The 15,689-nt window shown below is 39.4% G+C and overlaps 1 protein-coding gene across 9 annotated transcripts in view; it reads right to left on the bottom strand.

The window, feature by feature from the left end:
- thrb (thyroid hormone receptor beta) overlaps positions 1-15,689 on the bottom strand; it is a 119,527-nt gene that overhangs the window by 11,925 nt on the left and 91,913 nt on the right. For 5 of the 9 annotated variants that reach the window (XM_032522381.1, XM_032522383.1, XM_032522382.1 and 2 more), the window contains 2 exons: positions 1,441-1,541; positions 1,203-1,350 (listed from right to left, as the gene is read on the bottom strand). In XM_032522381.1, coding sequence (XP_032378272.1) covers positions 1,203-1,350; positions 1,441-1,541 — 249 coding nt within the window. Of the gene's footprint in view, positions 1-1,202; positions 1,351-1,440; positions 1,542-2,827; positions 3,270-15,689 lie in introns of those variants that run through there. The other 4 variants (XM_032522376.1, XM_032522377.1, XM_032522380.1 and 1 more) reach the window with 2 other exon arrangements.

Genomic DNA, 15,689 nt, shown 5'->3' with positions numbered 1-15,689 from the left:
GTGAGGAGGAGTGGGAGGGTGTACAAGAAAATGAATTACCTGAAGAAAATGGTTAAGGCTAAATTTACATTGCTATGTTTTGGTTTAGAAATTAATATCATTTGATAAGTTTCCACCTCGCCCCTAAACCGGGGACATGTGGAAACACCTGAGGGGTTGTGTTGCTAACAGAGACCTCCGGCAACATTTAGCCACCTGATTGGGTCATGATGTTTTGTTTTTCAAACTATTTTCATCTCTGATACATCGGCCAATTACTATCGATTGATTTGTCTATAAAATGTCAGATATTAGTGACAAATGTGCAGTTTGCCAGCGGCTTGTTTAATAAGTCTGAAGATATTCAGTTTACTATGACGCGTGACAAGCTAGAGCCAGTGAATATGTGAATGAAATCATTAAACAATTATCAAAATTAGTTTTCTATTGATCAACCAATCGATTGACTCATTCCAGCTGTAATTCACACAGCATGCACTGTATGATTTATTTGGCCCAAATCTGGCTAAATATGTACTGTATGTATGTAGTCTCTGTTATTAGTACTAGTATTATGTGAGTACTTTGTTTTCTGTGAGACATGCAACTCATCTAATGATAACAATGAGTAAATGTGCACATTCACAGTAATACCTTTCTCATTAATTTTACCTTATTTCAACCACAGCCCTTCCACTAGTAATCACAATCCGTAGATAAACTGGTTGCTATGGACGCTGATCAATAAACACATGGACGGAGCTAGCACTGTGTTTGAATCATGTGTGTTAACATGGACATGGATGTTGCAGTTATGAAGCTTATCCAGTTTTGATCATATTCGGGATGTGATATTCACACGGCAAACAGAAAAATGAATTTATTCATAACTCTGGACAGGCTCGCTGACAGCTGTCAGCTCTCTCTCTCCCCACCTCTCTCTCTCTCTCTCTCTCTCTCTCTCACAAAATGCTTCAGTCAAATATTTTTATGATCTGGACATTATGATGTGATGAGGGTATGCTAGGAGCACACTCTTATACACATGCAATATTTTCAGAACAGCTGATTTCTGGCGCAGTAAACTGCTTTAGTGAGCAGGCATTTCAATTCAATTCAATTCAATTTCAATTTTGAGTGCGTACTATGAAATATTGAATAAATCTATTGAACACATTACAAAGAAGCAGACACAACAGCCCATCTCGGCCTGTGGAACTTACAGTCGGTCGCCATGCCCACCGCGATGCACTTCTTGAAGCGGCATTCCTGGCACTGGTTCCTGGTCACTTTGTCGATGACACATTTCCCCTCGTACTTACAGGCGTAGGTCGGGTTGAGGTTCTTCTGAATCGTCCGCCTGAAGAAACCCTGGAGAGCAGACACACACAACGCTCAGAAACGCCTCGAAAAGGAAACGCACCGGATCAGCTGCAAAAGATCAACAGTCGCTCGCGTTACCTTGCAACCTTCGCAGGTGATGCAGCGATAGTGATAGCCGGTGGCTTTGTCCCCGCACACTACACAGAGCTCATCCTTGTCCAGGTAACTTGGAATGTACCCTGGAGACAAGAGCAAATGGTTAATATCAGAGTTTACTGGGGGAAGAAAAGGATCACTGGATTTTTAGTTTGTACAATTTTTCACGACTGCATTGGTTTTATTCACTGTGGCGCCTCACATGCTCACGGTTTCAACAGTTCTGGAATAAACCCTCTGAAGTCCAAGGGCATTTTTTACATATTTTCTATTTACTTTAGTTAACAATGCTAGCTGGGGTGTTTGGCGTAGGTCTGTGCCACCCAAGTGCCCATTCAGTTTTAAATGTATTAGTTGTTTTACTTCTTTTCCTTTTCACATAGAAAAATGTGAACCTTGAAACAAGTGCAGATCAAAGAGAAGGCTAACAAGCCCCATCTTCTGTACTCTATCTACAGTGTATTAACTGTTCCTTCGTGTCCATTTGTAACCTGTAGGTGCCACCTGGTGACTGAGTTATGTGGCATTGTGGAATTATGTAAAGTCACACATGGAGGTCTGGAAGTATTCTGACTCCTTTATGTCCAGCAGTAGCACATCTAATATTTGCAGAAATGACGTCCACAGATCGGTGAGTTAACGCCCGGCCCAGGTTCAGGTTCAGGATTGGGCTTCGTGAGTTTGCTGCATTGACTTGTGGCGGCCTCCAGGACCAGAGGTTAGCAAACTGATCAATATCTTTTTTTGGGGTTTGTTATGAATCCCGCATAAGCCTTCTGTTGCCTCACCATCAATCAATAAGGAACCCCCACCCGCCTCAGTCAAACACTCTGAGCATCAGAGGCACCGAGTCCTGGTCACAGACCGGCCACCGCATGACGCCTTAATGCTTGGATTTATGCTTATCAGACTTAATTCGGAAATCCTAGACATCATTGATTCATTAATCAAGGAACTAATTAAAATATGAATATACTGTATATATATATTTATAAAAAAGGTATTCTTCATACACAATCCAGAGAGACAACCATAGGCGTAACTAACCCCCCTAATAATCAAAACTGGCCAGTGCAACCCCCCTGAAAAAAAACCTATTACACAGTATTTCCTTTACATAAATAAGGACCATTGCACCATAAATTGATTCATAAAAGGCACAAATTGTTGCAGAAAAACTCTCCAGAATGCAGGAAATGAAATGTTTCTGCCTTTAAATTTTGCCCCAAAGTGGAGATCTCAATGTTGAACCCAAAGCAACGCCCTCGGAGACAAGTACAGAGACTAAGCAATGCCATTAAAAAATGTACAAATAAAGTACTCCCTTTTAAAACAAGAAGATGTGACAATCACAATCGGGACGTCATACCTTTGCGGTGCGCCTCCTGCACCCACTGCAGGTGTGACATGTCAGGTTTGATCTCAGGGAAATATTCAGGCTGGTGGTGGTAATGGCTGAGAGAGATCTCCATGCTGCGAAACTCGCTCTTAAAAACAGGCGGGCCCCCGGCGTACGAGCAGGAGTAATGCTGGCCGGGCGGCCAAGCCTGCTCCGTGCAGGGCGGAGGCTGGGGTTCACTGTATCCGTACCCGGGTCTGTACCCGGGTCCGTACCCGGTTAGTCCCTCGCCCGCCGCGTACATGCAGTGTTCCCCGCCGCCCTGCGCCGAGTAGCCTCCCAGCCCAGAGTGAGGCATGTCATACATGTCTGGGATGCAGAAGTTCATCATGGAGCTCCACAGCAGAGCACCATGAGAAGATGTTCTGGGGTCAGTTCCTACAACTAGACGTTCTCTCCAAAAAAAAAGTTTTGAGCAGGTTCTAAAGTTGGTTCTAAGTTTCAAAAAAATATATAAAGCTTAGTAGTAGGCACAATTCAGTACTAGACCATCTTCAAGCAAAATACTTCTAAAAATTGAAAACTAAAATCAGGTCTAAACAAACAATTGGTTTGAAATGGTGTGTCCACAGACCACAGCCTCCACCTAGCAACTGGCCCAGCCGCCACCACATGGCCGGATAGGGAAGCAGAGATTTATGCCGACGTAGAGCTCTAATCTTACACTCCACAAATCCCCAGTGTGTCACAGACAGCGGTGATGTCACAGATTAAGTTAGACACTGGGTGTAGCACCCGCAGTGTAAGGCCCTGGGTGTAGCACCCGCAGTGTAAGGCCCTGGGTGTAGCACCCGCAGTGTAAGGCCCTGGGTGTAGCACCCGCAGTGTAAGGCCCTGGGTGTAGCACCCGCATCCAACACCATCGAGTGGAAAAACAGGAAACAAGAAAGCGACGAAAAAGCGCAGAGAAAACTCAAAATCAACTTTAAAAATCTTTTGATAAGGGTTCTAATCTCATGTCAGAATAGTCTTAACCCGCGATACCGTCCCTAACCCTTTGGCCTTTAACCTTTGTGCATTAACCCCCCCCCAACTCTTATCCTCTGGGTATTATTTATACAATATCAGTAAACAAGCTCTCTTAGGTCATCACTATATAATTATTCCTGCCAACTATTAGTGAAAGCTGTGGCACTAAGACAATTTAACAAGAAGACCCCATCCACAGGCCAATGGACACAATGCAAAGAAGAAACACTGTAATACATATACATATATATATATATTTACTGTGATTAAATAACACTTCAGTAAAAGGAATAACCAAAATAAAAAACGTAGGTAAAATTTAGGTTACTGGACGAATCAAATCGGGGAATAAATGATCATTTTAATGATCTGTAGTGTTTGTGCATATAATAACATGTATGTATAGACATCTTCATGTATGTGCTACCACCATAACAGCATGGCCTTTTAGTTTTATTTAAAAAAAGAAATTAAAAACAAAACCAATGTAAAAAGGCTGTTTAAAATGTTTTTTTATGGATACGGGATTTGTTATCTGGTTTTACAAAATAAATATATAAAAGGAAGTATTTAAAGTTGGAATTAAAGTTCATAAATTCATAAGAACAGTCCATTTGAATGAGGGGTGTGAGAAAAAAAGCTTGACCATATTGTTAATAACACTTTATGGATATTGCTTTTCCTTTTGGTGTGCTGCTACCCACCAATTGTGTTTATATTTTATTTTATTGTAATTTTTTGGTCAAAATAAAGAAATAAGAACAATGCTTACAAAAACTAGATATCAGATTCTAATGTGTACTACTGTGAAAAAAATCAAATATACAGTAAATTACATAAAAAACATTATATACAATATTAAAAGTATTTTCTGTGAAAATTGTTTTATTTTCCAAGACGTAAACAACGTAAATAGTTTTATTGGAAAAATCCATATTGTTTCCCCACTGTTTCAGATCATACGCTCGTTATCCTCCACGACGGCCATATTGATTGATTATGCTTCATGCTCAATAAAAACGGGATCAGCTCGGGGGTGTGTGTGTGTGTGTGTGTGTGTGTGTGTGTGTGTGTGTGTGTGTATCTGCTGGGGTGCATTCACTGCCAACACACTCCTTAACAGCTGATATTCTGTACCTAGTAGAACTGTCCTCAACCGTTACCTATATTTCACTTTGCACCATTTATTATTAATATTGTTAATAACTGTTGCTGTATTTCTTACATGCTGCTGTTTGAAATGTTTATTTTGTATATTTGCAGTATATATTATAGATTTGACATTGAAGGAAGAATTTTTAATAAACAGGGAAACATGTTTCCTCACTGTGCATATGACAATAAAACTTCAATCATCAACGTTTTCTCATACAATATCAGTTTGTTATATATATCCTTTATAGAAATGCTGTTATTAAAACCCATGCACGCACCTTATATAATGAAAAAAGGGGATTGTTGTACAGACTTTTAAACTCATTTATCAAGCCGGTTCATTGTGATTATTATCATTTTATTTATTCATATGGTTGCTTTCCCTTTTTCATGTGTACAAGTACTTTCGTGGACATTTTAAACTAATATTTTGGTCTCTAAAATGCCAAAAAAGTCCAAAACCGAAATATATTCAGTGTAGAAGAAAAACCAGAAAACATTCTTCATTCAAGATTACTTGAACATTTAATGAATGATGAAAAAAAGGAATGAAAAAAATTCATATTTTTGTCTATGACCTTTAATGACAAATACCAACGTAATTCAACAGTTTACTCAAAATGGCTGGAATATAGTTTTATTCAATTGATTATTATAAATTATACTAATGAGGCTATGAATGATCATTAATAGCCTAATTTCATACTATACATTGTATTTCTAGTATATTATTATAATGACAAAGCCCTCTGATGTTCTGAGGAAACATAACTTTTAAAAGTCCACACATGTTGCGAGACATGACTGGTGTCTTACATTAAGACAATTATTTTTTGTATTACGGGTTTTATGATTTTTGCTATGTTTGAATATGCAAATGAGGCATTATCTAATGAAAAGTTTTGGGGAATTTAGGAGAAATCTACAGACACAAATAGACAAAGTGACATGAAATCAACACCTAAATGTGTATTTTTTACCCCCCCCTCCCAATCCAGTAGTCTGAAGGAAGACATGTTATGGAAGCAAAATAACCATAAAACTCAAAATTGATACTTTTGCCTGAACTGTCTCCCCTTATGAATATGCATGTGAACCCATTTTATGTCCCAAAAGTCTCACAAGCCCAGTAAACAGAGGGTGAACTCTCCTGTGATCAATAAGCCCGATGTTAACTCAACAGACTGTCTGTCAAAAAATATCGATTGTGTTTTCTGAGTTTAATCAGTCAATAGTCATTAAAGTATTAGGGGCTCATTGTAAAGTTGTATCTAAATGACTGTAAAGCTTCTTTTAGAGACATTGTGGGTCAGATTTGATCCGGCCGGCGCCCGGGATCTTCTTAGGATGACCAGACACCAGAACACAGGACACGTTGTCCAGGTCACGGAGGCGGGACACAAACACGGGCGAGGGACGTGAACACATGGCGGAGTCTGAGTAGGAACGATGCCTGCAGTTATATCTTTAAACTCCCTGCTGCTTGGACTTATCTGAACTCCGAAGCCCACCGAACTGCAGCCAGTCTGTGCGCCTCGCCACAAAAGATGCGATCAATACTGTTGGTTTGCAGGATTATGAAGAGATCCGTGTCATCAGGGTTCCTCAGAACGTACGATCTTACAAAGACCTTGTTGAAACCAGAAGCTCCAGAAGTTGAAATCACCATAAATTTGTTTTTATTTTTTCCCTTCTTGTGTTCTTTAACCCTCTGATGTCTTCTCATATGGACCTTTTTTAACATATTTCCATATAATAGATCCCTGTGTGTTTCATATCGAACTCAGCTTTCTGTACAGTGATGCTCAGATTGTTTTTCCCAGAGCAATATGTAAAGAGATAATTTGATGCTATAACTATATGGCTTTTTGAAATTCCTCAAATCTCTTGAAAACAAACCTTAATTTACAGTGAATACAGAAAGTACTCACAGCGCGTCACTTTTTCCACATTTTGTTATGTTACAGCCTTGTTCCAAAATGGACCAAATTTTATTTTTTTATTACACACTCAAAACCCCATAATGACAACATGAAAACGTTTTTTTTTACTAAGTTGCAAAGTTTCCCTTTAAGAGGAATTGAGTCTTTACATTGTTATTTACTGAATATTGTACACCTCATCTCTGCAACAAGACACCATAAACCAAAGAATTTAAAGATGTGTACTAAATTGTACATCATCTTAGAATGATTACACAGCTTTGTTGAATACTCCATTCTGATTGGCCAATCAGGGCATTCTGCGTCTATTCTAGTCTGTTATTTTCTGAAGAGCAGACCGTGGCTATGAATGCAGTTGGCATAGATAGAAATGAGCTGGACGGACTAAACAGATTTTATAAGCTTATCACAGATGCATTTTAATAACAAGTATGTAAAAGTGCATTCCAGTCCTGCAGCCCCCCCCCACTCGCTCTACGTTTTACCGTACTTGTTAACCTTTCTATTTCTAATTGTCTCAAATTCTAATTATTGTTTACACACTGTTCTTTTAGCCTCAAGAGTATGCACACAATGAATGGGCAAGCAAAAATGTAAATACTATAATGAGCCACATAAGCAGATCATATTTATCTTACATTTCATTCCATCAGTGTCTATCTGTGTTAAATATATAGAGGCTTAACTGGTAGACCCAATCCATTAAACTGCTCTCTAATGAAGCGCTAATCAAGTGTGAGAGCTCAGAATAGATCTATATTTATTCACAGTGTATGTATCCAGATTTGATGTGTTTTTCTTAAAAAGAATGCACATCACATGTCAGTCAGTCTGACATGCGTTTCATTTATAAAGAAGAACATACCTGTGGTGCCATATAAACAGAACATATTTAGGTGAATCGTTAGGTGATTCTAGGAAAAAGAATTGGTTTAAAAAAATCGAATTCATTTTTTACACAGGAGAAGATGTATGATTTTAGTCAGTTTAAGTTAGACCGAGCAGTCAGGCCCACGTCAGCCTTTTCTCCGCTCGCTCCTCAGAACCCAAACGCACCGCGGTCATTACATCCTCTCGGGCTCCAAGGCTAATGAGATCACCGGGCCAACGCTCCGCACTTCAACCTGACACCCATGGCATGTTTAACTCGCTTTAAAGTGTCATATTATATCTGGACACATAATCACTTCCCACCTCTATTATGGGATCATCAGCACTCGGGAGACAGAAACTAAACTACAGCCGAGCAGGAAATACTGATTTTAAATGCTGTGTAAATGTTTTATTATTCATTTATCTCAATGCAGAAGATAATATCATCAGGTCACGGTTAGGGCTGCAAAATCTATGACAATTTTATTGAAATATACTAACGGCAACATTTCTTGAAGGTAAAATATGTGTCAAAGCACTCTGAATTCAGTATGGTGGTGCTGCAGAGACAGATAATTAAATAATACATCTTTGTTTGGTACAGAGCCTCACAAAAATCCCATTATAATTATTTACATTTTTTGATTTTTCAATAGAAATGAGAATACTGACACAAAAAGAATCATTCCCTCCAATATCGTGAATCAGTCAAAATAACCGCAATTATATGTTGTCTTCATATCGTGCAGCCCTACACTGTTAGAAAAGTATTAAAGAGCTAACATACTGTGTTAATATCAAGGATTTTTCACAGGTGTTTTTTTTTTCGTGTTTTGATTTTTGGATTAACCGAGACGTCTGTTTGAAGGGCCAGAGGATACACTGTAGAACAGAAGTTTTCCGTTCTTGGAATTAACAGAAAAGTCTCTAAACTTTTTTTTTTTCTTTCTGCCAGGACATTATCCGTGCACCCCCCCCCGAAATCTACACCTACGTCTTTAAAGATACGTGATCGTTCATGCAGGACGAGCACGCCAAAACCAATGATCCATGTTTCATTTGTGTAATCTGTCTGAAAGAGCAGTCAGAAAGGCTTATCATGGGATTACATGGGAGAAGTGTGAGTGTGTGAGTGTGTGTGAGTGTGTGAGTGTGTGAGTGTGTGAGTGTGTGAGTGTGTGTGAGTGGGATCAGCACGCGCAGCAGCAGCTGGCCCTAAGTCTGCCTGAGACCAGTTTAACTTCTGGATGAGGTGATGTCCTGACCAGGGACTAATCTGGTTTGGGGTGTCGACTCTCGGCATACTGTTACAGCAAGCGTCCATCAGACGGCGCGAGACGCCCGACCATCAGACGGCGCGAGACGCCCGTCCATCAGACGGCGCGAGACGCCCGGCCATCAGACGGCGCGAGACGCCCGGCCATCAGACGGCGTGAGACGCCCGGCCATACTTTTTAATATAATATTAATACGCCTGCCAGCCGCATGCTTCTAAGGAGCTCTCCGTACCTTTATCAGATTTTATTTCAACATTTTCTACGACACACTATCCAAAGACTTTTTGACTTATTTCAACATGCTATACTATGATATTTAATGATTTCTTTTGACATGGCTTACTATTCTTTGATTTTTTGATAAATGACTTTTTCAACAGATACAGAACTATACTATGACTTTTAGTACTTATTTGTATTATAAGTGTAGAATTTCTTTAAAAATCTTTTTCATGTAGCTAAACATCTACAGTTGTTTAGAGAAGAATGTGCAATTCAAAAATATTACGTTAAAATGATTTTTCATAAAGATTCATTTTGCCAGATGCATTCTGGAAAAATGTATATAATACATGGAAATAATTGCACAAATGTATTCAGTACCTATAAAAAGATTTCTTTGTGCATTCATGTATTAATAACATATTTTTCTAAAATAGAAATTGACCTATTGCAATAATCTGAAGGATGGATTTTCACACTTTCATTTTTGCCTTTGATATAACGTTAATAAAAGCAACTTGATGACACATCTGCACATTAAACAACTCAAAATGACTTCTTTTTCAACTACTTTTCATTCGTATGACGGTAAAGACAAAAGCCTGATGAATATGAATATATCCGACAACATTTTTCAGAAGCCCCACAAATTCCTCCCTTTTAGAACATAAAACATACTTATTAGTCTTTTTAAAGTAGCTTAATCTACATTTGAAACAAGGGAAATATTTCTCCACTTACCCTTCTTGTCTTTTTTATTAGCTGCATCTTTTCCCCTTTAAACCTATTAGTGTTGGAATATGTCCACGAGAATATTCCAGACTTCCTGTGTGAAGTTATGCTGAGGAAGTAGAAATACTCCGTGGGGTAATAGTGGCTTGTCTCCATCAGCTGGCTCCAGGTATTCCTAACAGTCGGCTGAAATAAACCCTATCCCTAACCCAATAAAAGCCTGTTACTTAATAATAGCATTAATAATATTATAAATAATGGTAAATAATGGTCCCTATCGCCTTGCAGACAGCGACCCAGTTCCTCTGAGGACGGCGGCTCAGCACAGTGGCCCTGCAGCGGGCTGTGGCCCAGATATAGTCCCTCTCTGATTGATTACTCTAGGCCTAGGGGGTTCAAAGCCGGTCATGAACAAATTCTGGACGTGAGGAACCTCTTTTACCCTGGGCCCTCGGTTGACCCGCTGGCTTGCCCCAGATGTCCCCGGCTGCTCGCCGTTACCTGCGGAGGACACATTAGTCGTTGGACCTGTCCCCCGATAAGCTCGGGGAAGCAACAGAAGGCTTTCCCATCGCCGGAGGCTAAAGTTTGAGAGGATTATCCCAGCACTTTGGAATGAAGGGCAGGAATCTATTTGGAAATACTGCTCTTGTTTTTTTTATATACCTTTATTTGAAATGCTTCCCATTCAAAGCTCCAGAAGTGATAGATGACTCTTTGTCTCATGCTCTTTAGATCTGCACACATTCCCATTCGCCGTGCTCATGAGCCGGCTTTGCCATTAGCCTGATTGTGTAACTAAGTGGGTGTTACATCCCCCTGCCTCAGCAACCCATACACACTCCCAACGTGGCAAAAAACAACGCCTGGCCAGGTGCCTCTGGCTTTTGTTATTGACACCAAACGTCTCCTTTGGCGTCATATTGAGACCCTCTGGGTCGGGACTCTTGGTGGGACTATCTGAAGCTCTTGGGACTCGCGTCTTGCCCTTTGGCGTCATACTGAGACGCTCTGGGTCGGGACTCTTGGTGGGACTATTTGAAGCTCTTGGGACTCGCGTCTGGCCCTTTGGCGTCATACTGAGACGCTCTGGGTCGGGACTCTTGGTGGGACTATCTGAAGCTCTTGGGACTCGCGTCTTGCCCCTTGCCCTTGATTAGGCTGCACTCTTGGCGTCACTTTTTAACTCTCTGGATCAGAATATACGTTTAACTGACATGTGGAACAAGAGCCACGGTCTCCTGAGTGAGAGCCCTGTTTTGTTTGACCCATCCACCCCCCCCCCCGCCAAGTCTTTCATATGACTAGCTAACGTTGTCTCTCTTCATACCACATCATCTTACAGCGCCCAGATCATTTTTGGCCTTTTATTGCCTTTACTTCTAGGACAGATTAAGTCAGGAAAGTGGGAGAGAGTTGGGGGGGGGGGGGGTGCCCATCCATCCATCACCAGTAGGTCACTCTGGTCTTTTGACCTGGGTCGTCCCTTGCGCTTGGATAAAAACAAAAGGTGACCAAGCGTATGAGGTGGTGGCTCGTTACTACTATCAGCATACAAGTTCATATTATAGTATATAATAGATATTTTTCATATCTTTGACAATCATTCTAGCCCATACCCGTGGTCTATTTTAATAGACAAGCCAGACGATACACATATAAAACATGCTGCTCGCTGTTTTAGATTTTTTTTAAAGAAATTCCAAAAAGTCTTAAATTATTCCAGGGCAGATTGTTTTACTGTGCAGCAAGCTCCTTATTATTTTTTACTTTTTTTTGCTACGTTTTCTATCAAAATATTGGGTTTTGCAGTTCAGAATATGTTCAGACATTTTTGTTCTGTAAATCCTGTAAACAAACAGTGGATGTTGTCCCAAACTATTCATCTGAGCTGCTGTCGTCCCCCTCGCTGACCTTCTGAAGAAGTGTGGAGACGAGCCACCGCTGAGACGGATGAGACACACTTAATTCCAGCGTGAACACCATACCACAGCTGACAGGAGCACTCTGTTTCTGATGGTCTAAGGACAGAGGCTGTCACATGATCTACAGGTCTGTAAGACCACTTGAGGAAATATTGGGCTATATGAACTTGACTCAGAAAACGTGTGAAACTCTGAATTCAGGACACGTGACAGAGGTGGACAACACCAACTGGAAATGTTGGATTACACAGCTCAGTCTGAATTTGTGACAGCAGTCTGCTTCAGCTGAACAGCTGAGAGACAGATGACGTCATCGAGACATCAACACCAGCTGCTCCATCCGCAAGCGAAAAAAAGTGGATTCACACACACAGCACGGACATACAGTTACACACTATAACATGAAGGTCACTTCTTCAGTGACAGTGGACCGTCTCCAAAGAGACATCATCCATTAGTACTAACATACACTATATCTGAAAGCCTCCATGAGCCATGCCTCCATCATGTCAGGAATCAGAAACAATCACAAGGCTTTACTGATCCCCTCAAGGAAATGTATTTAGTTGTAGTTGCCCACAGTCAAATTCAGGGTAAAATAAAGATTAAGAAAGAGCGAGTCAACATGTTATCTTTCTATACAAACATTCACGTGCATGTCTTACTTCAGAGAGAGAATGGCTGCCAGTCTGTTCAGACTTCAGTTCACAGTGCTGATTACTCACTCTCACTCACACACATAGAGATTTTTTGGGGCTGTACTAGAAATACTGAAGGGATAAAAAACAGCAGGCTGGAATTGCCTCCACTCGGCTCTCACAGACTGTTCACTATACGTGAAATAGCAATGCTCCTATACGTGAAATAGCAATGCTCCTATACATGAAATAACAATGCTCTTCACAAATAACCCATGCCTCCTATACAATCATACATGCTCCCTATTACGTGAAATAACCATGCTTCCTATAACGTTGAAATAGCCAATGCTCTATACATGAAATAGCAATGCGCCTATAACGGGAAATAACAATGCTCCTATACGTAAAATCCTGCTCCTATATACGTGAAATAACCAATGCTCCTTTTCTATACATGAAAACACAATGCTCCCTATACGATGAAAATAGCAATGCTCCTATACGTGAAATCAATAGCTGTGCTATACATAAATAGCAATGCTCCTATATCGTAAATAACAATGCTCCTATACGTTAACTAACATGCTTCTTATACGTGAAAGTAGACAATCGTCCACTTATACGGAAATCAATGCTCCTATTACTTAAATAACATGCTTCTCTATACTACGTGAAATAACAAGCCCTATACTGAAATAGCAAAATGCTTGCTTTACCTGCAAATTAGCAATGCGTCCTAAGAATGACTAAATCAATGTCATATACTGAAATAACAATGCTCCTTCATGAACAACAATGCTCCTAGACGTTAAATTAACAATGCTCCTAACGTGAAATAGCAATGCTCCTTACGGAAATAAACATGCCATACAATACAAATGCTCCTATACGTGAAATAACAATGCTCCTATACGTGAAATAACAATGCTCCTATACATGAAATAACAATGCTCCTATACGTGAAATAGCAATGCTGCTATACCTGAAATAGCAATGCTCCTATACATGAAATAGCAATGCTCCTATACGTGAAATAGCAATGCTTCTATACGTGAAATAACAATGCTCCTATACGTGAAATAGCAATGCTCCTATACGTGAAATAACAATGCTCCTATACATGAAATAAATGCTCCTATACATTAAAGAAATGCTCCTATACATGAAATAGCAATGCTCCTATACATGAAATAGCAATGCTCCTATACGTGAAATAACAATGCTCCTATACATTAAATAGAAATGCTCCTATACATGAAATAGCAATGCTCCTATACGTGAAATAACAATGCTCCTATACATGAAACAACAATGCTCCTATACGTGAAATAGCAATGCTCTATACTTGAAATGCAAATGTCTGCTATACATGAAATAACCATGCTCCTATACTGAAATAACAATGTCCTATACGTGAAAAACAATGCTTCTATACTGAATAGCAATGCCCCCCCTATACAGTATAACAATGTCTATACGTGAAATAACAATGCTTACTGAACGTGAAATAAACAATGCCCTATACGTGATAAATGCCTAATCTTCATACCAATCGCCTATACGTGAAATAGCAATGCTTCTAACGTGAAATAACACATGTTCCTATACATGTAAACAACATGCTCCTATACTTAATAACAATGGTCCTTCCTATACTGAAATACGAATATATGCGCTATACATGAAATAACAATGCTCCTATAGTGAAAAGCAATGCTGCTAAAACTGAATGCAACTCCTATACATGAAATAGCAATGCCTCCTATACGGAAAGCAATGCTTCTTTATACGTGAAATACAATGCTCCTATAACGTGAAATAGCCAATGCTCCTATACGTGAAATAACAATATGCTCATATACATATATAGCAATGCCCAAACAATTAATAGAAATGGCTCCTATAACATGAAATAGCAATGCTCCCATACATGAAATGCACAATGCTCCTATCGGGAAATACAAGGCTCCTTACATTAAATAGAATAGGCTCCTATACATGAAATAGCACTGCTCCCTCTACGTGAATAAAATGCTCCTATCTTGAATAGCATGCTCATATGAAATAGAAATGCCTATACTGAAATAAGCAATGCTGCATACCTGAAATAGCAATGCTCCTATACATGAAATAGCAATGCTCTAGACTGAAATAGCAAATGCTTCTATACGTGAATAACAATGCGCTATACTGAAATAGCAGCCCTATAGTGAAATAACAATTCCCTCCTATACATGAAATACATGCTCACCTATACATTAAATAGAAATGCCTCCATCATGAATAGCAATGCTCCTATACATGAAATAGCAATGCTCCTATATGTGAAATAACAATGCTCCTATACATTAAATAGAAATGCTCCTATACATGAAATAGCAATGCTCCTATACGTGAAATAACAATGCTCCTATACATGAAATAGCAATGCTCCTATACATGAAATAGAAATGCTCCTATACATGAAATAGCAATGCCATGCTTTTTGCACGCCGGCCGGACTGGGAATCAACACAACGAGCAGAGAAGCTCAGCCCACTTGGCCGGTGAACACTTCCACTTCCACACCACCAGCTTCTTCTTTTGTCAGGACTTTTCTTTATGTTATTGTTTTATAACCAGTAACGGCTTGAAATTTAGCAAAGTACAAAACAACCACAGAACAAAAAAATACTTTATTACAGTAATGAGTTAGTCTAATTAGTTACTTCTGCCATATTATGTAGACAGACCTGCTCATTTCCAGGAATTACAAATTCACAGAGCTGTAAATTAAAACGTGGCCAAAGATCCCTTGGTTTATTGCTAAAATTAAAAGTAATAAAAAGTCCTTAATTCTACTTGTTCAGGCATAAAACTTTCATATTTCAAATCTAATTGAAATTCAAATTGATTTTAGAACACGCTTTTAAAATTGCGTTCGATTTAATTCACTATTATTTTGTATTTATTTGCAGGTGTTAATATTTTCACACAAACCTGGACAACCAAACGATAAATACATAATGAATAGATTCAAAATGAGAGCCATGCCTTGTCTCTGTGTGCAGGTCTTCTGCCAAACAGTCTTTGGTGTGGGAGACCTGGGTTCGATT

This window comes from Etheostoma spectabile, chromosome 8 (assembly GCF_008692095.1).
Source record: "Etheostoma spectabile isolate EspeVRDwgs_2016 chromosome 8, UIUC_Espe_1.0, whole genome shotgun sequence".
NCBI classification, from domain to species: domain Eukaryota; kingdom Metazoa; phylum Chordata; class Actinopteri; order Perciformes; family Percidae; genus Etheostoma; species Etheostoma spectabile.
Note: the sequence above shows the minus strand (reverse complement) of the source record. Positions and strands in the feature narration are given on the sequence as shown.